Here is a 23718-nt window from a genome sequence, read left to right as displayed (position 1 = left end):
ATTATTTATTGTATTTGCTCTACCTTATTCATTTGATGCATAAAACATTTTCGAGTTTTTTAACCTCGTCAATTACAAACTTTAAATAATTCTTGAAATTCAATCTTTGTCACTACCATCTGAATCGCCTGCCTGTTCAAGAGTATGATTAAAATAATTATTTGAGTTATAAGCGGAGTTCACGTGGGAGATCCAGGTTCAGCTTCCAGCGGAATCACATGTGGTTCGAGCCCACGTTAAGACGTAGGACTATGTTTCATATAGCCTTGCTACTAAATGGAATGAAAACCCCAAACTGAAACTCATACTAAAATAAGGTGAGGTAAAATAATTTCCCATCCTGCTGGGGGCCGCAGTGGCTCAGTTGTAGAGCGCTCACTCCTGTTGCATGGGCTCCTTGGTTCGATTCCAGCTTGCGCCAAGTGAGTTTTGTGTAGGTAGGTTTTCTCGGGGTTCACCCATATCCTCCCACTTTCTTCATGCGTTTATTAAGGAAATTTTTGTTTTCTAAAATTTTATTTTATTTGCCATGCTCTGCCATAACTAATCTGCATCGGAAATTACAATTCACCTATATTTATCTGTAGTCGAAAAGGCAGTGTTGTGGCACCATTAACTTAAATAAAATGTGAAAGTAAACAAATAAGAAAATGAAATATATATTTTGGAGATTGATTTTCAACGACCCAGAATTAGCTTCTGTAATTTTGAGCTTTCGAGTAAAATAAACTCTACCATATATATATATATATATATATATATATATATATATATATATATATATATATAAATCAGTAGCTAACATCTCAAGGTAAACTCCCAAATATAAGAAGATAGTAATTTAGATGTTTATTAGCCTGAATTACGTAAGAACTATGTATCCTTGAAACAAAAACAACTCAGAAGAGGCAACAACTCTATTCTAAAACGTTTGTCACTGCAATTTGGAAATGCAATAATCCAGTAAATAAATAATTTGAAAATCTGCCATAACAAATTTATTGTCAATAGTTCTTACGGTACATTTTGAAACAAAATCACAAACGTAAAATAGCCTACGCTGTTGTTCAATTGTCTACTATATCTGTTTTAGGATTTAGGATTTACATTTCTGAGCTTTCGGCATCTATGGCCATTAAGTCCGTCATGTATGAGGGATGACTTCCCTCAGTGAGCACACAATCCGGGGAAAGGGAAGGAAGAAAGCGGCCTGGGACCTATAAGTTAGGCACCACCCTGGCATTAGCCTGGTGTGAATGAAGAAAACCCATGAAAACCTCATTCAGGATGGCTTGCCTGAAAAAGCTTCTTACACTTTTCCGATCGAGTGCCCCTACGGGAAACCGAACCCGTGACCGCTCGCCCCGAAGTCGAGAGCGTTAGCGACTACGCTACTCGGAGCCTTTCTACTATATTTGTATATATTCTTCTGAAACGTTGCTACTGCATTTAAGTACCTATATTAAGAAAGTCAGAGTAATAAGATACATTTTATCTTGTAGTACATTATTTTATCCTCAACGTAAACTTTTGAACTTAACTAACTAAACTAATTCTAACTCTATGGCGTATCCTAACAGCACAATTACATAGCAGGCATATGCCTATCATGTTCCCTCTAGTACATGGGAATGTGTCTAGTATGTAAAACTGGAGGTAGCTGAAGTACATACTTAGCACATGAATATCATATGTGCCAAGTGTCGGATACTTAAAAAGTAGCTGTTACACCTAAATTGCGTATGCCTAGCACATCTTGTGCTGTTAGGGTATGGAACCCGAAGGTTCAAGGCCGCGTTCACAAAAACTCTTCACTGAATTCTATCCTTAGCCATTGGATTCTATCCTTAGCCAATAGTTTCCAGTTTCCACTTTGTATTCCTATCTCTGCGAGATCCATCTTCATATTGTCCTCCTATCTGCGCCTAGGTCTTCCTAATGGTCGTTTTCCGATTGGTCTTCCAGTCAAGACTTTGAAAGTGTTTCTACTTTCTTCCATCCTAGCTACATGACCTGCCCAGCTAAGCGTCCTAGACTTGATGACCCTAACAATGTTGGGTAAACCATATAAATTATGTAGTTCCTCGTTATTAAGTTTCCACCATTCCCCATTCCCGTTCCTCTTGGGTCCGAATATTCGTCTCAGGATCTTGTTCTCAAATACCTTCAGTCTAAGTTCTTCCCTCAGAGTAAGCGACCATTTTTCTCAACCATACAGAACAACAGGCATGATTATCCTTTTATATATTTTAAGCTTCAGATTCCTCGACAGAATTCGCGACGACAAGAGATTTTGAACCGAATAGTAACACGAATTCCCTGCTTTTAGTAGACATTTAATTTCTTCGTGAATATGATTTTCTTCTGTTAATACTGATCCTAGATATTTGAAAGTATCCACTTTATCAAAAGTATTATTTAATATTTTAACGTATCCATAATTTGCTGTATTACGATCCAGACGCACTTCCATGTATTTAGTTTTCTCTGCATTTACTTCTAAACCCATGTCCCTACAAGCGTTTAATAAGATATCTGTATTTCTTTCTATTGTTCTCCTATCATTCCCTATTAAATTTACATCATCAGCATATGCCATAACCTGGTGAATACCGTTCAACTCTAGACCCTGATTGCTATCTTTGATTTTCCTTATAGCGTATTCCAGAACAAAGTTGAATAGTAATGGCGACCACGCATCTCCTTGTTTCAGGCCATTCTCGACGCGAAGGCTCGTAGACAAAAATTTTCCTATCTGGACTTTACTTTGGGATTCATTTAAACATATCTTAATTAATCTAATTAGCTTTCTCGGTGTTCCAAGTTCTGTAAGAACGTTGTATAATGTTTATTTCCTAACCGAGTGGTAGTCCTTCCTAAAATCAATAAATAGTTGATGTACCGGGGTACTGTATTCCCACTTCTTTTCGAGTATTTGTCGAGTGGTAAATATTTTGTCGATAGTTGATCGATTTCGTCTAAATCCGCACTGATAATCTCCAATAATTTCATCTGTGTATGGGGTCAATTTTGCTAATAGAATATTTGAAAGGATTTTATAGGATGTTGACAGAAGGGAAATGCCTCGATAATATTACAGTCAGTTTTGTCGCCTTTCTTGTGAATTGGAACAATGATTAATTCTTTCTACTCTTGTGGTAATTCTTCCTTGTTCCAGATAAGGAGAATGAGTTTGTGTATCTTATTCCACAATTTTTTGCCTCCAGGTAAAATTAACTCAGCCGGAATTTCGTCTAAACCCGGAAATTTGTGTTTCTTTAATTTCTTTACAGCGGTTTCTGCTTCTATTCGGTTGGGTTCTGGAATATACGGTTCTGCGGTGTGTATCTCCTTTTCTCTACGCACATTAGTTTTTGGCTGCGTGTTCAGCAAATCGTCAAAGAAATCTTTCCGTCTATTTAAGATGCTATCCGTATCAGTGAGAACTGTTCCGTCAGCTTTCCTTAATATATAAGCACGAGGTTGATAGCCATTCTTAAATTCGTTGATCCCCTTAGTATACATGTCCCGAATGTTTTTATTTTTACTGTTATCTTCAAGTTCCTTAATTTTAGCTTTCAAAAAATCGCGTTTCTTTGTTCTAAAAGTTTTGGAAGTTTTCCGCCTGATCTCTGCGAAATTTTGTGTAGTTATTGCATTCGGATTCTGTAGCCACGGTAATTTTGCCTGTTTTCTCTTCTTTGCTAGTTTAATGCATTCCTGGTCGAACCATGGTTTGTTCCTACCCGCGTGTCCCAGTTTCTATTTCCTGAAATTTTAATGCTATCTCTAATTTCAATCTAAGTATCCTCAACACTAGTGTACTCCGAATCTTCTAAAACCGAAAGTCTATTCGAAACTTCAATCTGGTATCCTCTCTTACCTGGCTCTCTTCTAATCTCTTTAAATTAAATCTCTCAGTTTTCGGACATTGAATATTTCCTTTATTCAACGATAATATCTCTCTTATTATCGCTGCTACCAGGTAGTGATCAGTGTCACAATCAGCTCCTCTAAATGACCGGATATCAATTATGCTAGATTGCCTTCTTCAATCTACTAAAACGTGATCAATTTGATTATGTGTTTTTTTTTTTTTTTTTCGTCTGGTGAGGTCCAAGTGTATTTATGAACGTCGCGATGTGGGAATTTTGTACTCTTCACGATTAGGTTTTGGGATGTTGCAAAGTTCACGAGTCTAACACCGTTGTCTAAGTATCCTCAACACTAGTGTACTCCGAATCTTCTAAAACCGAAAATCTATTCGAAACTTCAATCTGGTATCCTCTCTTACCTGGCTCTCTTCTAATCTCTTTAAATTAAATCTCTCAGTTTTCGGACATTGAATATTTCCTTTATTCAACGATAATATCTCTCTTATTATCGCTGCTACCAGGTAGTGGTCAGTGTCACAATCAGCCCCTCTAAATGACCGGATATCAATTATGCTAGATTGCCTTCTTCTATGTACTAAAACGTGATCAATTTGATTATTTTTTTTTTTTCGTCTGGTGAGGTCTAAGTGTATTTATGAACGTCGCGATGTGGGAATTTTGTACTCTTCACGATTAGGCTTTGGGATGTCGCAAAGTTCACGAGTCTAACACCGTTGTCATTTTTTTCTTATGCAGACTTTCGTCCCCTATAACTGGTTTGAAAATATCCACTCGTCCTACCTTCGCATTGAAATCCCCTAATAGAATTTTCATATGGCATCGCGGGAGTTGGTCAAATATCCGTTCCACTTCTTCGTAAAAACTGTCTTTTATATCGTCATCCTTATCTTCTGTTGGGGCATGTACATTTAAAACAATGATATCACACCACCGACCCTTAAGAGTAATAAAAGAAAGTCTGTCAGTAACAAATTAAAACTGCATAATTCCTGATAATATTCGTTTGTGAATATAAACTTTTGCATTTACAATTTTTAAACATAAACAACAGGCAGTAGTCGTTTGATGCATAATAGAAGTAGTATAAACATAATATGCTCTCTGTTGTCATGTGTCTTATTTCTCTATATAAAATATGTGTTTTGTTAGTGAATTGTTGCATGTGCAAACAATATATAAAAGCAGCTTGAACGCCGCTCACGTCGTATATCAAACGCAACAGTCCATCCATCAGTCAGACACTTTTTACTCTTACTAAAGCGCTCTTTGATATCGGTCATTTTCGATCATTTCTTTATATATATATATATTTATATCCCCCTCCCACAAGTTGTGGGGCTGAATTTGTATTTAAACGACATCAAAGTGTCCCTGTTCATCTCAGGGACCTGGAAGTCTATAGATTCTACACTAATATCGGTCATTTTCGATCATTTTAAAATCTCCTCCCCCCCACTCTTAAGTTACACCGTCAAAATAATACGACGAAAACCATCTCAGGTTTGAAGTTCATATAGATTAAAAATTTGATCGAGATCGGTATGGTGGTTCAAGAGTTATTAAGTTTTATTTATTTTTATGTATAAATCTCCCCCTCTCCTCGCCCGCCCTAAGGCCTACCGTCAAAGTGATATAATAAAAACCACCTCAGATCCGAATCTCATCTAGGAGGGGGCACGGTGGCTCAGTGGTAGAGCATTCACCTTTGGTGCTTGGAGTCTCTGGTTCGATTCCAGCTCGCGCCGTGTGGACTTCGTGGTGGACAAACACCGCGTTCGTGGGTTTTCTCGGGATTCTCCCGTTTCCACCCACCTTCTTCATTCCACCATTGTCATTCATTTCTCATCTTCACCGTCCCCTTTAGCCTAACCGGCATAACCGTGGGACGTAAAACTTTAAGATTGCATTTAATTTTTTCCGAATCTCATTTATGTTGAAAATTTAAGATCGGTCAGGTAGTTTAAGCGTGATGAAATCACAAAGACAAGAACTTTTATTTTTATTTTATATATGCACTGGTGTTCAAAAATATAGCATAATTACGAAAAATGGGAAAGCGTGGGAATACACAATGGAAACAGCGGCATACATCCGTCATAGAACAGTGCGATCAGAACTGCCCTTGCCACACAGAAGAAAGCGTATTGAAGGTCATTCAAGGATCTGCTGGAAGGAGGGAAGAAAATGCCCGAAGAAGATACCACACCACAGTCAATTGATTGCTGACTCGTGTGCATAGCAGACGTGTTGACAATAGTGTTAGTGCGTCGTGAAGGCTTCAGCATGCCACGAGGAACCACATTAGACCCTGTCTTGCGGGTAGGATAATCGAACGGCAGGAAGCTGGGCAAACACAAACGGAGGTGTCCAGAAGACTGAATGTACCACAAAGTGTGATCTCACGGCTGTGTCACAGATTTCAAACCACCGGCAACTTCGCATGTTCACCAATTCCGGGTCGCCCAAGAGTCACAACTCCTCGACAGGACCGGTATCTGTCAGTAAAAGCACGTCGGAATCTTTCGATGTCAGCACAGCAACTGTCATCAGAGCTTGCAGCTGCTACAGAAGCACGTGTTTCAAGACAAACGGTGTACCGGCGACTGCATGAGGTTGGTCTTTACGCAAGATGCCCCGTCATGTGTGTCCCTCTCTCTCGTGTGCATCGCAGAGCCCGCTTGAGGTGGAGCCAAGAACACAGACACTGGACCATGGAACAGTGGGGTCACGTTCTGTTCTCGGATGAGTCGCGATTCAGCTTGCAGTCAGATTCTCGACGGACACTGATATGGAGAGAACATGGGACACGCTGCAACCCGCAGAACACCATTGAAAGGGACCAATTTGGTGGTGGGGGTGTGATGTTTTGGGAGGGCATCATGCTGAATGGCCGTACTAACCTATGCCTTTCAGGGCGGGACTTTGACTGGCCAGAAGTACCGTGATGAGGTGCTGGAACCGTATGTAAGACTGTTTCCGGGTGTAGTTGGGCCATCATTGATATTCATGGATGACAACTCACGTTGTGATCGGGCAGGTGTGGTGGATGATTTTTTTGAGGAGTAAGATATTCGACGCATGTCATGGCCTGCACGGTCCCCAGACATGGCCCCATATAACATGTCTAGGATGCATTGGGAAGGCGGATTGCAGCCCGACAGCTCCCACCACGAACGATTCCAGACCTGTGTACTGCCCTTTGAGCGGAGTGGCCAAGGATACCGATGGACCTCATCAACGAAGTGATCGGAAGCATGGAACGACGTTGTGCAGCCTGTGTAGCCACGCGGGGTGACCACACGCCTTACTGATGCTCTTGATCCACCATAAACTCATTTGTCTTCTCGCCACACACATTGGATCATTTTCAACTATGGTGCGTTTTTTCAAATAAAGGTGTTGGGACTGTGTATTGTGTGTTTTCTTCTTCCCTTGCACATTTTTTTTTTCACGCAGATGTCCACGTCTTGGATGCCTAGGATCAGTCAGGTGACTTTGGTCCATGTGGACTAGGATTATGCTATCTTTTTGGACACCAGTGCATATATATATATATATATATATATATATATATATATATATATATATATATCCTCCCCTGCCCTACGTTGCACCGTAAAAGTGAAACGACAAAAACATTCCAGGCCTAAGCCTTATATATGTTGAAAATTTGATCGAGATTGGTCGTTTGGTTCAAGTGTTATTTAAATATTAAGTTTAATTATTTTTTTTTATATATATAATTCTCCCCTTCCTCCACTAAGTAATCAAAGTGAAATTACAAAAACACTCCCAGGCCCAAACCTCATGAATGTTGAAACTTCGATCGAGATCAGTCGGGTGGTTGAAGAGATTAAGAGTCATAAATATAATCACTTTCAATTTTATAATATAGATTGATGGATATTTTGGAATCATATGTATAGGAAAAGGAATACATACTATAACAACTGCTATTTTTATAAATGGTATGTGAATGATGACTTGAAACAATATATTAGTAAATTAATTTAAAGAGAGATAAGATTTAAAATACGCTTAACAACTATAATATATTCTATAGCAGCTACATTTGAAATAGCCTAACCTAAAATAAGAATATTTCGAGATAACCTAACTATGTATGAATAAAATAATAAAATATAATAAACTTATCTACTTGACCAACAGTGGAAGGTTAAAAGAAAATTCAGAAAATCCTGAAGGCACCACAGAGAATGAAACATATAGAGCATACCACCATGTTACAGTACACAATTACAGGGTTGAAGACGAATACCATGTTACATGCCATAAACGCTGGTCCGGAAGGTAAACAGACGCATCTATTATGCCACGACCTAAACACTAAGGTTCGAATAAATTAAGATATTCGAGCACCTCGCTAATCGAACATGTAGAAATTTTGGGGCGTTCCACCACTTGTTAAGGCAAGACATTTATGAATTGAATTTCAAGGAAGGAATTATACTAAGAGTGTAAATAGGTAGACCTTAAGATGGTATGATTTCAATAATAAAGTGAACTCATTTCAAAAATAAAGTAACAGGTAGCAGCTAATAAAGGTTATATGGTATAACTTGGTATTGCAACTATAACTACGGTTCCATCTCACCAGATTAAGTCCACTCTATCTGTCTGTCTATTCTCTTTACGGCTTTCAAACACTAGATGTATGGAAATTTATCGAATGAAAATCTTATCCCGAATCTCTCTAATAGCTCTACTCCAACGATTTTGTTCTCGTCTCATGTGTGACGTCAGATAGGAAACATCGGATGATTTGCACGTGTGGCCAAAATGTCACCGTGGAAGTTTACCAAATACAAACTCAGCTTTGCCCGTTTTCCCCCCAATTTTATCGTCCCACCATTTCATTTATTCTTATCATCACCGTCTCCTTTAGCTTACCTGGCATAATCAGGGGACGTAAAACTCAAAGATTTCATTTCGTTTCATATCATAGTTGCTGACAAAGAATGTAAATACAAAACAATCAATTTCTACTAATTCCGAATAATGATAATTTCAATAATCATCCTTCTGTTAGTCACCAATCATCCTTCTGTTTGCCGGTGTTAATTTTGAACATCAAAACAGATGTACTATGTTCGACCGTACTGTATACAAGCTCTAACTTGCATCAAGAAACCTATCAATGGTGGAAGAATATTTACGATGGTGACGATGTGTGAATATAAAATCATAAAGCTAAGCAAATACAGCGTTGGAATCAAAAATGGAACGTCAAGAGAAGAAGTAGCGGTACTGAATATAGGATATAGATAGCTTCACTCCTTTCATCGAGGACAGTCTTTACAGGCAGTCCGAAGTCAGCTCTGAATTGCAGAGAGTATCTACAGAGGTGCCTAATAAAAAGAATTCTTCGCCCTAGGCGAGAGCGTCTACAGAAACAATATTTTGGGTCTACGTTCGGCTCGGCCTCCAATCCCTTCAATAAATAAATAAATAAATAAATAAATAAAAATATTGGGAAGTAACTATTGAACACAACGCTCCCATTAATGAAGTTAAGCTACAAGTGTGATGCATGACAGCACCGGGAAAGCTCTGTAGTAGATCCAGTCGTCAGTAGTGCGCGGATTCACAAACATGTTATAAGGGGACACAACAAGGGACAGAGAGGGTGAGATCTTAAATGTCCTTGTGGGGCATGGAAGCCGTGTGTCTGCACATGCTACCAAAGCTCGTCAGCAGTAGTGGGATGTTCTCTGGATGCAAGGCGTTGTTTAATCATGGACCAGATGTGTTGAAACGGCAAAATAACAGGTGAACGCAGAGGCCAAGAAAGCATTGCAACGTTGTGTTCATGCCGGAAGCATAGGAAGTTGAATTCACATCCACTTGCTCGTTATTCTATTGAAAAATGACTGTGCAGGACTTGAAGTAGAGGTACTACAACGATTCCAACAATTCATCAATGTGCCGTCAGATCTGTTACCTCATATTAGACACGAACGTGTACGGAATCCAATGGCACCTAATACTATAACGTCTAGTGATATTTCCAGGAGGCATAATCGGAGCACATGATGCGTTATGGAGCTACGCTGGTAATGATATTACTCTCCTTCCATTATCTACACACTCTACAAATGTGGAATCAATTCGATGACTCCTTCTTGATTTTGCACTTTTGTCCAGCAGTGCACACAAGTAGTGTATGCAGTGAAACCTGGTCAATTTTCCACTTCTATAACTTAGGCGTTTGCGAATTTGGTCTTACTGTATGAAATCATGTGACACAGTATTGCTCAAGAAAATTTGGTCACCCATTTATGTTTAAAGGCCACGTTTTTGCAAAACCCGTGAGAAATTATGATCCTTCATATTTGAAAATACCTTAGTTAGTCAAAGAAAATTCTAATTTGTTCGATGTAATTCTATTTTGGGATAATCAAGTAAGGTTTTACTAAAGAAGTGTGGATAGACAATTTTGTTTTGTACTACACTGTACGTGGACATTCAAATATATTATTTCTTACATTGTTCATCTACTTGAATTGTACATTTTCTTTGGAATTAGAAGTAGTACACGTAAACAATTTCCATTGCATATTATGTTGCATGAATTCTATGAAGCTGTCAGCTAGTTCAGTAAGAGATTTGCAGAATACATGGGAGCTGCCAACATTTAGTGATTTTGCCCAAACCAACTCTGCAACCAGAGTGGTAACTTACACTGTATATTTGAAAACTAAAAGATTATATTAAACTTATAATGATCGTTCTCTTAGGATTTAAATTGTTTCTTAGTTTCGAAGATTGGTATTATCTATTGCAGTGAAGTTTGGCGCTCACTAAACTGCCTCGTGCTTCCTCATTCTAAACCTGAAGTGATGCTACAGCTACTCCTTCGGAAATATCGCTGAACAGCTTCAGTATTTCAAGGCATAGACAATGAATGAGAATTACTAGTTTATAACTTTCGTTTTCAAAGGAACACATACATTAATTTTTTGTACAATGTTTTAATGATTGGTGTTTCTATAACAAATTGACATTAACAGAGCAAACTGACGGGGATATTATTATTAAAGTTTGAATTGTTTAACCAAAAACTGTCAATGTTTAGCATATTTGCTTAGCTTCAAAGACATTGAGTGCAAAAATGAAACTTTCTCTACAAAAAACTGCGAGTTAGTATTGTGAAGCTTTGCATCGAAACAAAATCTACTTAAGTATTCATGTTTTTGGTCCTCATTAAACAAATTTAAGATGGATCCTTATAAATACCTGATTAACCAAGGCCCTATGATTCTCTTTCAGGCAATTGATGATATGTTAATCAGTGCCACTAACTGGAATCAAGATGTTGAAACACAGCAAGAGATGGAAACACTTACCTTAGACAACTGGAGTGAATGGTCGACCAGCCCTTGTCCAAACGATCCATCAACATGGCCTAACAACTCATGTGGTAAGTCTCAGTAATGTATACACTTCGAAATAGAATAAAGTACCCAGTGGCGGAGCCAAGGGAGAGCCTGGGGGCAGGCCCCCTTGCTCAAATTCTTGGCCCTCCCAGTGACCCCCCCATACAGATTGATACTGCTATAGGTCAAAAAACGGTGAGTTGATAGTGGCCACAAGTGAAACTACTATCGTAACATCTCTCGGAAACAGAGTTACCAACTGCAGAATACCGTATGTTGCAATAGTCTGCGTTCCAAGTAAAACCTCCAGGCTCGTTTTTGTTTGTAGTACAGCAAGATCTAATTAATCGAAATCTGTAAGGTGCATACATTGACCTCACTATCTGAACGTTCCTTTTAACCTCTGTCTCTTATCTGGTTATCTTCTTTGTTTTTGACAAAGAACCAGAAAAAAAGCACAATCAGTTGGCATTCTTATTCGCTTCGATTTTGAAAGTCATACTAAAATAAGATATGCTTACTTACAAATAGCATACACTTCTGTAAAATATTACACTTGTGTTGGACGAAACAAGTCTTCGTAAACTAAGTAATTAATTTCCATTGATTACGGCGACATAGAACAAATGCATACCATCCATTAAATAATTTGGTATTATTATTATTATTATTATTATTATTATTATTATTATTATTATTATTATTATTATTATTATTATTATTATTATTATTATTATTATTATTATTGTTAAATAATCTTAATATCGAGCCGTCTTGTTTAATATACAGTAAACGAAGAGAGCAAAAGTTTTTATTATTTCTGACATTCTCTCTGTTGTTCGTATCCCAATCATTCGAGAAAATTAAGATATTAAATACTACCAACACCTACTCTTTGCTACTGATACTGGTTCTCCTTCTCTTTCCTAACGCTCTTGGCCGTTGACAGCTCTGTAGAAACCTTCTGCAGCGATGTTAACAAGTGATACTAGCGATATCCAAGGAAAACGGAGTTAGCACTTGGTGAACCTATACTACTAACTAAAGCCTGGGGAAATGAGGGTAACAAAAACCAGTGATTATAAATAAATCGTTCAGAAATATTTTCTTTTAATCGATTTTAATTGTAGCTTAATCCCAAAACTGTTAGTACTAGAGAAACTCTGAAGTTCATCACAGAGCAGTGCTATAATCTCCTGATTACTAAGCATAAGTTAAGATACCGAGATGATACAAGTTGGTCGCAGCAGTAATGCTATTTTGTGCAAAAGTGGTAGTTACTCCCGTAACCAGATTGTATCATCCCCTTGTCTGATGTTTAGTAGACCCTAATCAGAGAGATATCAGGAGTTTGTGGGACTGGTCCATATACAAGTTCCACATGTTTCAGATATTCCATTCAGTAAGTTCAGTCAGTGAATATCCACTTTATCACATATTTATATTTGTTCTTTGTCAAAATATGCATATCTGAGAAAATTAAGCATTTCTGAGAAAATTACATTGTAGTAATTATTCAGAACAGTAAATCAATTATGACATGAATTTTCGACAGGATACAATAATTAATGCGCCTCCTTCAAATCTAATCTCAAAACTAACAATATTAATTTAGCATCGACTGCAGGATAGAAACGGTAAGGCAGATTTGAATTTATTTTAAAGTTTTGAAGCATCCGAGGCTCAGGGGATAGAAATTAGGGAAATATGAGTCAATAGAGCTATAAAAATTTCCATAGTGACACCGAACAAGAATCTTGACAAACTCCTCAGTCGAAATATTTACCAACGAGGGATTGATCACGCCATCTTCCTAATCTTAAGCTGATGTTCTACCGCTGAGCTTTGGTCATTCGGTGTGAGTATGAAGTGTTCATGTATTTGAATTCACGTCAAATTAAAAGAAAAAGTAACTAGTCAACGTAAACAAACGAAAGAAAGAAAAAGGCCACATATACTTATTTTGCTGTAAGGAGTTCGCATTGAAATGTCTGTTCTGATATTGCTTGATATTAGGGAAAGAAAAACATTTCCTCTTCTTGCTTCAAAGAGTATTCACTTCATCATTTTAATGAAGAAAAGGCAAATTCATTACTCACTTTTAGAGCTCAAGGATGAAAGTAACCAAAACTAATTGAACTATGGCCAGATCAAAACAAGAGGCTGCAACCGGGGCAGTTGCCCCGTGCGCCAGCAAACTAATCTTTGTGTTTATTGGTGTAGATGTAGATGAAAGGGGTGCTAATTGCAATCTGGTTTGTGAAATCTGGAGTGTGGAGTGTGAAATCGGGATATATATATATATATATATATATATATATATATATATATATATATATATATATATATATATATATATATATATATATATATATACTAACAATACATGATAATTATTGGCAATTTACTTTCAAGTGGAACTTAAGTTTCGAGAGCAACGCTTAACATTTAAAGTGGGCTGGGACGGCAAATCAGTGTCCTGTTAGAGTTCAGTTCCTGTGTCTATGCGATGTTTGTCTCTTAAGAAAGTTTGTCCTTGTCCATCACTTTTTACTTTATTATTATTATTATTAATACAGTTTATATACCAAACAACTATTTATATTATGATGTGGTATTAAACCAAATCTGAAACTTGTGATATTTATTTACTTCCATCATTCCATCCGATAAATTAGAGTAATCTACACAAAAGGGAATGTTTTTGGGCTGGTAAAATTTGAAATGACTGCTGTCATGCTATAACTTTGAGCTTCGCCTTATCTCAAGTAGATGAAGATATGTCGGAAAGTTTGATTCTTGTGGATTCACTAGTTCAAACGCTGTCGAAGTTGACTCTTAACGAACAACATTCGAACAAATTTATCAAGAACGTTTGGAAATATGCAAAGAAAATGGTCTTGAAATTCCAGAGCCGGAAACAGACAGACAATAGGGGTTCCTCGTGAAAACGAACTAGACATTCGCCATCGAAATATCACAAATTCATTTTGGATTAATCTCTTGCTTCATTGGAGGAAGAATACTAATTCTCTAAAGATAATATTAAAAAAAAAACTTTTTTCTGCTTACTATTTATAAGGCAATCACTGAGATGGAAAACAGCTTTGGATCATGTAGCAAAATCATTAGATCAATTACCGCTCTACATCCAAAAAGTGAAAACTTTCTAAATTACAACATCGTGGAGCCTGTGGCCCAGCATTATGGAAGTGATTTGGAAATATTCAAATGTGAAATCAAAATCCTCCCAAACACAATTAAATTGTATGAAGACGAGAGAAAACCAAAGTTGACTTCTTGATGAATTTCATTTATCTTTTTTGTGTCTACAAAAACGTATTACTAGAAACCTACAAGCTACGTATCATCTCTGTGGCTATATCAGTTTTTAGTGCTGCATGTGAAAGGTTATTCTCATGTTTGAAAGATTAAAGACATATACGCAATTCAATGACTGATGATAGGTTAAAGAACTTAATATTACTTTATATTGTGAAAAAATTGCTAAATCGTTAGATCTTGGAAAAATTGTTGATAAGTTTGCTGCTGCCCACAAAAATACCTAGGTAGAAAGATCCTCTTAAGTAGAGGCATGAATCTATAAGTTATTTTCTTTACCTGTAAAAGTGTATATCTCTGCTTCCACAAAGATGAAAAAATTCACCTTGAACACACACATTCACACATTATATATATATATATATATATATATATATATATATATATATATATATATATATATATATATATATATATATATATATATATATAATGTGTGTGTGTGTGTCTGAATAAAATTTTTCATTAATTGGAGATGGCCCCCTCAAAATTTTCTTGGGCCCTTCATTGCCCTCCCTGAAAAGAATTCTAGCTATGCTGCTGAAAGTACCTCTAATTTGCACACTACGAAAATTATGATATTAAAATAATATAAATACCGGGAGCATCAAAAATTTTATATACATTTTGAAAGTCTTCGTATGGAAAGTCTTCCTAGAAGGGGCAAGGTTTTACTATAGAGCGTGGCGGCCCTGTCATACTGATCCCATCCCAGCAGTAGATGTGTCCGAACCGAGGGGTGACTGGTGATTAATGGCAAGGTAGTGTACACTTAAGAAGACGGACTCCGGGAACCTAAGCCTGTACATTGCATCAAAGAAACCAGAGTACTAACTCATCAACTTATCATAGTTCTTATTGACAAAAAAAGGGAAAAAAACTTATGTGGTATTCTAATCTGCACATTAATAATAATAATAATAATAATAATAATAATAATAATAATAATAATAATAATAATAATAATAATAATAATAAATATACAGTCAAAATGTGTCATACGATGCACATCGATACATAACATTCCCACTTGATACACTTCTTATTTTGTATGCGTGTATGAAATAATGCATCTATAGGCCTACATATTACAAGAAAAAATTTCCAAGTGCCACACTCCGATTTGCTTGAAACTCCTGGAGTGAATAAAGGAATCAAAAGTAAGACATACGTGTTTTTATGTCGGCCAACGTGGGGGATGAAAGGGGTAAACACCCCACTGAAGTGCGAACATAAGGCAATATAACACTTTTTAGCAAAGCCATAACTAACTATGCACAGCACGGATTTGCTTGAAATTCGTAAAGTGAATAAAGGAATCAAAAGTAGGACGAACGTGTTTTTTTATATCGGCCAACGTGCGGGACGAAGGGGAAAACACCCCCCTAAAGTGTGAACATAAGGCCATAACAGCAACGCACAATGGGAATTTGCTTGAAATTCCTGGAGTGAATAAACGAATCAAAAATAGGTCATACGTGATTTTTATATCGGCCAACGTAGAAGTTGAAGGGGTAAACAGCCGCCTAAGCTGCGAACGTACGCAATACTACATTGTTAAGAAAGGCATAACTAGTTACGCTGATAGAGATACACATTGGCTAATGTTGAAAAACATATAAAGTTTAGCAATATGTGTGTTATGGTGATACAATATTGTACGCCCGCTTAAATTCCCACAGCCACGTTTTTGAGGCCGTAAATGAACTGAGGTTATGCTCGTGACTTGCCTGGAAAGCCCACCGCTGCAGTCTACATCACGCAGCGGTAAATGTTCACCTACTGCGGTCTGAAAATTTCTGTAGCACGACCAGCGACACCTCACGCAATTTTTCTTTGCGTGTTCACCTGAAGAAACTTGCCTTTCCCAACGGTACGACTGTTTTCGGGACGTTACTTTCTTGTACCGTTGTACTCTGTCGCACAACGAACTGTAACGACAATCTCTTTCGTTTTCCACTTTTCCATAATTCAACTGGTTTCCTCTTGTATTCCATGTTCACAGACTCACTACTCATATCACAGCAGGTCCCCGATGTTCTCCGTTGCACATATTCCTCGTAAATTTCATCCACTTCTTCAGAGTCGGTGATGGCATTTAGTCCATGACATCCTCATCCCAATCGAAGTGTACAGTAACGTCTTCGTAATATATTGGCATGGCTCCATCTGCAGTGTCATTGATCAATTCTCGGAAGTAATTTGCAAGGCGTGTCTCTGCCCTGTTTGGAGGTGATTCTGGAATGTTTACAATAGCAAAATAGGCTGCAATTAGGCGAATGATATTTAATGAGTTTACACCCATTTTGGATAGGGCAATATAGGTTTGACTTATTTCGGCCCAAACCGTTGAGTGCACGTCATCTATGATAGATAGGGCACAAAACATACGATTAAAACATTGACCATTGTTCACTGATAATTTATCGGCGCACTTGTACTTGAACATATTGCTTTGATAGACGCTTTACTCTGGCGTGATTGTCTTTTTATTAATGCGAGATAACATTCCACTTGTAACACAGTTACCAAGGATAAAACGAATTAAATTCAGTGTACAATTGTCTTATGAATTGTTCGTAATTATTATCTAATTTCTAGTATCTTGTGATGTAACCATGCTCTAAACACTCAGTGTATTGCTTTCTAAAACATTTACAAACAACGATTCAAACTGTAGTAACGAATTAAAATCTTATCTCTCACCTTGGCCAATATTTACAGGAGATTCATATATTCTTTTCTTTAAATTTCTCTATAGCAACAGTTTCAAGACAATCAGACGTAAGTATTTATCGTTCAGGAATTCATAGCAATTCTCATATTGAATGCAGATGATTATACAATATTTGTAATTGATTTGCCATTTGCCAGACGTATCGACTACTACTACAATGTTTTCCCCTTATTGTATCTTCCTCTACGAATTTCAAAGGCGTCTAGCGAATTGACAGAGTGTGTTGCTCATTATAGCCTTGCTACAAGGTGTCATAGTGTCCTATGTTCGCAATTAAGGTTGGTGTTTACTATTTTCATTCCACACGTTAGCCGATATGAAAATACACGTATGTCCTACGTTTGATTCCTTTATTCACTCCAGGAGTTTCAAGCAAATCCCCATTAGGCGTTGCTAGTTATGGCCTTGCTAAAAAAATGTTGTGTGTTCTATGTTCGCACTTTAGGAGGTGTTTACCCCATCATCTCCCACGTTAGAAGACCAAACCCCGTTGTGTATTGCTAGTTATGGGCTTGCTAAAAGGTGTCATATTGCCCTATGTTCGCACTTTACGAGGTGTTTACGCCCTTCATCCCCATGTTGGCTGATATAAAAAAAACACATATGTCCTACTTTTGATTCCTTTATTCACTCCATGAATTTCAAGCAAATCCGTGTTGTGCAATGCTAGTTAAGGCCTTGCTAAAAGTGTCATATTGCCTTATGTTCGCATTTTACGGGGGTGTTTACCACCCTTACCCACCACTTGGCCGATATGAAAATACAGGTACGTCCTAGGTTTAATTCTTTTCTTCAATGCGGAGGCCGCTGGGGCTCAGTTGTAGAGCGTTCACCTCTGGTGCATGGGGTGGGTTCGATCCCAGGTCGCACCAAGTGAACTTTGTGGTGGACAAACACCGTGTGCGTGGCTTTCCTCGGGGTTCTCCCGTTTCCTCCCACTTTCTTCATTCCACCATTTCATTCTTTACTCATCATCACCGTCTCCTTTATCCTAGCCGTCATAAGCGTGCGTACGTAAAACTCAAGTTTTAATTTCATTTATTTTGATCACTGCAGGAGTTTCAAGCAAATCCGCGTTGTGCATTGCTAGTTATGACCTTGCTAAAAAGTGTCATATTGCCTTATGTTCGCACTTTAAGGGGGTGTTTACCCCTTTATACCCCCGTTGGCCGATGTAAAAAAACATTTTGATTCCTGTATTCACTTCAGGAGTTTCAAACAAATCGGAGTGTGACACTTGGAAAACCTTACTTGTTAGAAGGATGTCTAACATCAAAGGATTAGCTCTGTGAGCATCTAAATATTAAACTGATGAGGAGTAAATTGATCATATTAAACAATTTGTTAGCAAAAATTAAGAAAATACTTGGACATTCCATACTACTACTCCTGGAACTTTTAGACACGATCACCGGTCCAACACTTTTTTTTTTTTTTTAAATTTCAATGTACAATTCAATATACACGTTTCAATATACTGAATCGCTCTGTACATTTTTTTTTTTTTGTGAGAGATCATTAAACGTATTCATCTTGTTGGCATAAAAAATCACAAGTAGAGGAACCTAGAAAAGGCGGTGACCATAAATCATTCTTAGTTTTTCATTGAGCTCATTGTGAATTCTCGCGAGACGTCTTTGGCGTGTGGCGTGTTTCTTATTTCTGAAATCCCTACCACAACTCCCATGTAGGGGGGCCTTGCCACGCTACATGAATCTTGTAGCTGTCATAAAGAAAAATCTTGAAACCCTATCACATTTCTCCATGTTAACATAGTCTTGAAAGGGACATATAACATTTCTTTCCATCTTGCAAGCTTTTAAACCATGTGCAACTTTCTGGGTCGTCTTGCTTGCTACCTGCTATCGCCCTCCCGCTGACATAAAGGAAAAACCAGTTTCGCCGCTTCCAAAACAACGTATCCTTTTAGACAGGGAGGGAAAGTGCGCGAACATACACGTTTTTAATGAGGAGATTCACTATTTGTCCACTAGAGTGCAGTGCTGCATGGGTGGATATACCTTTTTTGCTTTCAAGAAGTTGTAATATCTAAACAGTAAATAGAAAGTTCGGGTTGCAAGGTTTGTTTTATGACAGCTACAAGATTCATTTAGCGTGACAATGTACTTTAAGAATTGGACTGTATAGAAAGAGAAAAGCAAAAAGAAAAGACCCATTAGGATAGTCCCTCTACGAGAAAGTTAGATATCAACCATAATCTGCATGCCTCTCTAACATGCTTTAAACTACTATCGGGTGTTTCCTATAGTATCGATTTTAACGAAGACATTTACTATCAATGAAAAGAAAAGCGTAAATAAAAAATAGAAAAGCACAAGAGAATTTATTTTGTAGAGAGGGAAATAAAATCAATAATATATATATATATATATATATATATATATATATATATATATATATATATATATATATATATATATATAAATCATACTTTCCTTTAAAATAGTATAAATCGTATTAAAAATAAAACAAATCCTAGTAAAAAGTAAAAATCTATTCTTAAGGAAAGTACTTTTAAAGAAATCTATTCATGCATGGATAGAAAGAAAAGCATATGGAGCGCTCTCATATAAATATTGTTTTTCTTTTCAGGTAGCTCAAATGAATTGCAAGATTTGGGAACAGATCCCTACTTGGATTATTTATTCCAACAAGGAATAGGCGATAGTGCAGGTACTGGAGGAGCTCTTCCAGAGAGAACAGCCTACTGTAACGAGAGATGTATGACATTTCTACAAGAAAGTGCACAAAACTTACAATATCAACCGGATGAAACGATGGTAGTTTTGGGTGTCAATCTGTGCTCTTTATCAGCTGCTGAGAATCAAGACTCACAATATGAGAATTATAGAGAAACTACAGTGGACAATTCCCATCTCGCTGTGCATGATTATACGAACAAAGTGCAAGAGACTCCACGTGAACGAACGAAGGACGAAGATAAAAGTTTCCAGTGCACTTACGGTGGCTGTAATAAAGTGTACGCAAAAGCTTCTCACCTTAAGGCCCATCTACGACGCCACACAGGCGAGAAACCATTCGTGTGTACCTGGAGTGGGTGTGAATGGAGGTTCTCCCGATCTGACGAACTATCTCGACACACTCGCTCACACTCTGGTGTGAAACCATACGCTTGTCAGTTATGCGAAAAACGATTCTCTCGCTCAGATCATCTAGCAAAGCATATCAAAGTCCATCGGCGTAATCACTGGATGAATTGTATGGCTTCAATGACGGTGGATAAAACATCAGGAAGACGAGGACGTCCCGAAGCAACTGGCCGTCACCACCACAACCTTCGACCTCCAGATTATTCTAGAAGAATGCACACATGACAAAGTGTAGTATATATTACCCATGCATGTGAAAACGAACCACAAGTGCCAAATTTAATATCAATCATATTTTATTTTGTTTGTATTACTTTTAATTTCAAACTACTGGTACTGCATTGTTCTTTTCTGGCAATATAAATGCCTAAGTGAACTTTTTTTTAAAACTCCAAAGAACCTATGTTAAACATCAAACAAACTTATCAGTTGTATAGGATTTTCTCATTGCCATATTGTTAATGTAATAAATAAGGTAGCTCGACTTTAAGCTAATGTTTTGTACTTGTAATTTAGCCGAAGAAGAACAAAGGAATAATGTTTCAACTTGTGCGCAAGCAAATGTTTCTTTTTATATGTGAAGTACCACTTTTAACAAGATAGAATTGGAAATTATATATATATATATATATTGTTTCCTGATATAAGTGGTATCTTAAATGTTAATAAAATAAAAGAAGATATCATACGAATTTAAATACTATTTTCCTGTAATTACATTGGTTTATTTTGTATAAACACTTTGTAAAACAACCAAAAACTATCTTACGTTAAGCTCTTACTCAAGCTTTTTTAGAACTGCATTATTGAGGTATAATACAAACAAAAAAAATGCATACCAATTTATCTTATGTTATTTATTATTACCATTACCCAGTAATATTTATATTAGCTTTGTAAACCAAACTGAACATTAGAATACTTCCATGTCCTTTCAACGTTACTAAACCAGTCACAATTCTAAGTTTCTCAGTGTATCTACACAATGTTTCATTTCTTACTTCAGAGATATTGTGAGGCTCTGGAAAACTAGTGACAAAGATAAAGCAAATCAATGAATCTGTCTTGGCCTTAAACTTTCAGTAAAGAAGATAAAAATGTATAAACCAGAGAAAAGGCAGACTATTTTACTTTTATTTTTTTTTCAGTGTATGTAAGAGTTGTAGGTACAATGTTAGAATGATTCACTCGATACTATCTGGTACCAAAAGAGAACAAGAAGCCTGAAAAAAGAAATTTAGTTTAGCTTCTTGTAAGTACTTCTATTGAACAATAATTCACTAACGTTCTCACAGATACTGTTGAAACTAGCCTGTGAGTGAAACATTTTTCTTTCTCTTGCTGCAAGTTTAGTTAACCAGATTGTGGTAAAATTATGACATGAAAATAAAACAAATTATTTAAAAAAAATCTTTGAAACAAAAAACAAATAATACAAAATAAATCTTATTAAAAAGCAAAAAAAAAAAATCTGCTTTCATGAAAATTACTTTAGAACATTCTATTTATACCTGATTAAAAATGAAAGCATGAGAAGTGCTCTCATGCACTATCACTTAATTTACATGAGAATTGAAAAATGTATAAAATGATTATATATGAAAGTGCTCCCTAAGCTTTTCCTTTTTACTCATGGATAAATATTTTTTCAAAAATAAATTTTCTGAGTACGAATACATTTTTTTACTTTCTGGCACGATTTCTTTCATTTTGCTTGTTATTTTTCTATGACGGCGTTCTTTATTGTTTTATATTTTTTGCTATTTAGTACAATTTCTTTCATTTTTTTGTTTAAAGAAGTAAAAATTTGAAATTGTATTCTAACTTATGAATATTGACCTCTACTAGATAATCCCGCTCATATATATTACAAAGATATGAAAGTAACAATCGAACATTGCATTGCCACATGACTTATATAGCTATGAAAAATGTCATTGTTGTATGACGCCGAGAAGTAAGTGAAACTAACCCTCAGGCTACCAACGGGAGGGGGAGGTACTTTGTGACCACCACAGTATATGTTATGTAATTACTTCTCTAATTGTTTCTTTAAAATTGTAAGAAAATACGTTACTGCTCAACATGGTTAGCTAAAGCGAATACCTTACAGTGATTCAAACTGAACGTTAGTGTGTCTCTTACGAAGTTGGTAAGAGATATGACTGTCATTTAGTAGTGTTACTACTAGATGGCAGTATAATAAGTAGTAGTATCCCTCCTTTTCTGAATTCGGCGGTTAGTCTTATCCCGTGTACTGTTAATTTTGAGACTTTCACTTAGTGTCCCTCATAAATTTTCTAATTTTAAGTTTGTGGGCACAAAGTACCCCCGTTGGTAGGAAATGTGACTAACATTTAGAAGTGCCACTAGCTGTTAGTGTTACCCTGTGTATTGTTCACTTCAGTCTCTGTAAATTTTTGTGAGAGTTTATATTTATTTATTTATTTATTTATTTATTTTTCCGAGATATATTTAAGGTTAACAGGTGGACACAAAATGCCCCCCCCCCTTGGTAGTCCGCGTTACAGAATATACCTAGGTAGTGCGAGGGTTAAGGTTGCAAGATTTGAGGATAGGTTGAACCATTGTAAATTTAAAAAAGCATGTAATAAAAAGTCTTTATTTGTGACAAGTTTAATCATAAAGACATACCAGAAGATATGAGCTTGACTTCACACTGTGAAACCATAGTACACTTCCAAAATATAGGGATTCAATTTTGTAGCTAGAGTTGATATATATCTATCATTATGGTTTCAATATAAGGTTAATGGTGGATATTGAACGTATCCTTGAGACACTGAATCCATATGAGAGAACAATTACTGGCTACCACTTACTGTTTTAACTCTATGGGAATCTAATATTGAAACTAAAAATGTTAAAATCTGTAAGTTCTGGCTCCAACAGAGGATGGCAGAGCTGGAAAGGCAGATATGAAACGTTTTATTACAACGGTGTTTCTATGAGGACCCAGTGTTGAAGGCGGAAGTGATAGAAGGATAAGGATACAGATTAAGCCAACCTTTCGGAAGCTGATTCCATACTTTAAAAATCTAGCTATCTCTTACATTTCTTGTTCTAATATCTGTGGATAAACAGACAGATAGTGTTGGTAGGAAGTGTCACAGAATAAGGCACATGCTGTGTAGTCTAAAGTTAGATAGTCTGTGGTTGTCAAGATAACCAAGATGCATTGAAAATTCAGATTA

At 36.7% G+C, this 23718-nt stretch overlaps 1 protein-coding gene across 1 annotated transcript in view; it reads left to right on the top strand.

Annotated features, from left to right (window-relative positions):
- The window catches only part of LOC145687746 (uncharacterized), an 89225-nt gene extending 66627 nt beyond the window's left edge, over positions 1 to 22598 (top strand). The window contains exons 2-3 of the mRNA XM_081761194.1: positions 11187 to 11337; positions 19986 to 22598. Coding sequence (XP_081617320.1) covers positions 11187 to 11337; positions 19986 to 20728 — 894 coding nt within the window. The 3' untranslated portion in view covers positions 20729 to 22598. The remainder of the gene's footprint in view (positions 1 to 11186; positions 11338 to 19985) is intronic.
- Positions 22599 to 23718: the final 1120 nt, after the last annotated feature.

The sequence above is a fragment of the Thermobia domestica genome, chromosome 6 (genome assembly GCF_964235325.1).
Source record: "Thermobia domestica chromosome 6, izTheDome1.hap1.1, whole genome shotgun sequence".
Taxonomy (NCBI): domain Eukaryota; kingdom Metazoa; phylum Arthropoda; class Insecta; order Zygentoma; family Lepismatidae; genus Thermobia; species Thermobia domestica.
Note: the sequence above shows the minus strand (reverse complement) of the source record. Positions and strands in the feature narration are given on the sequence as shown.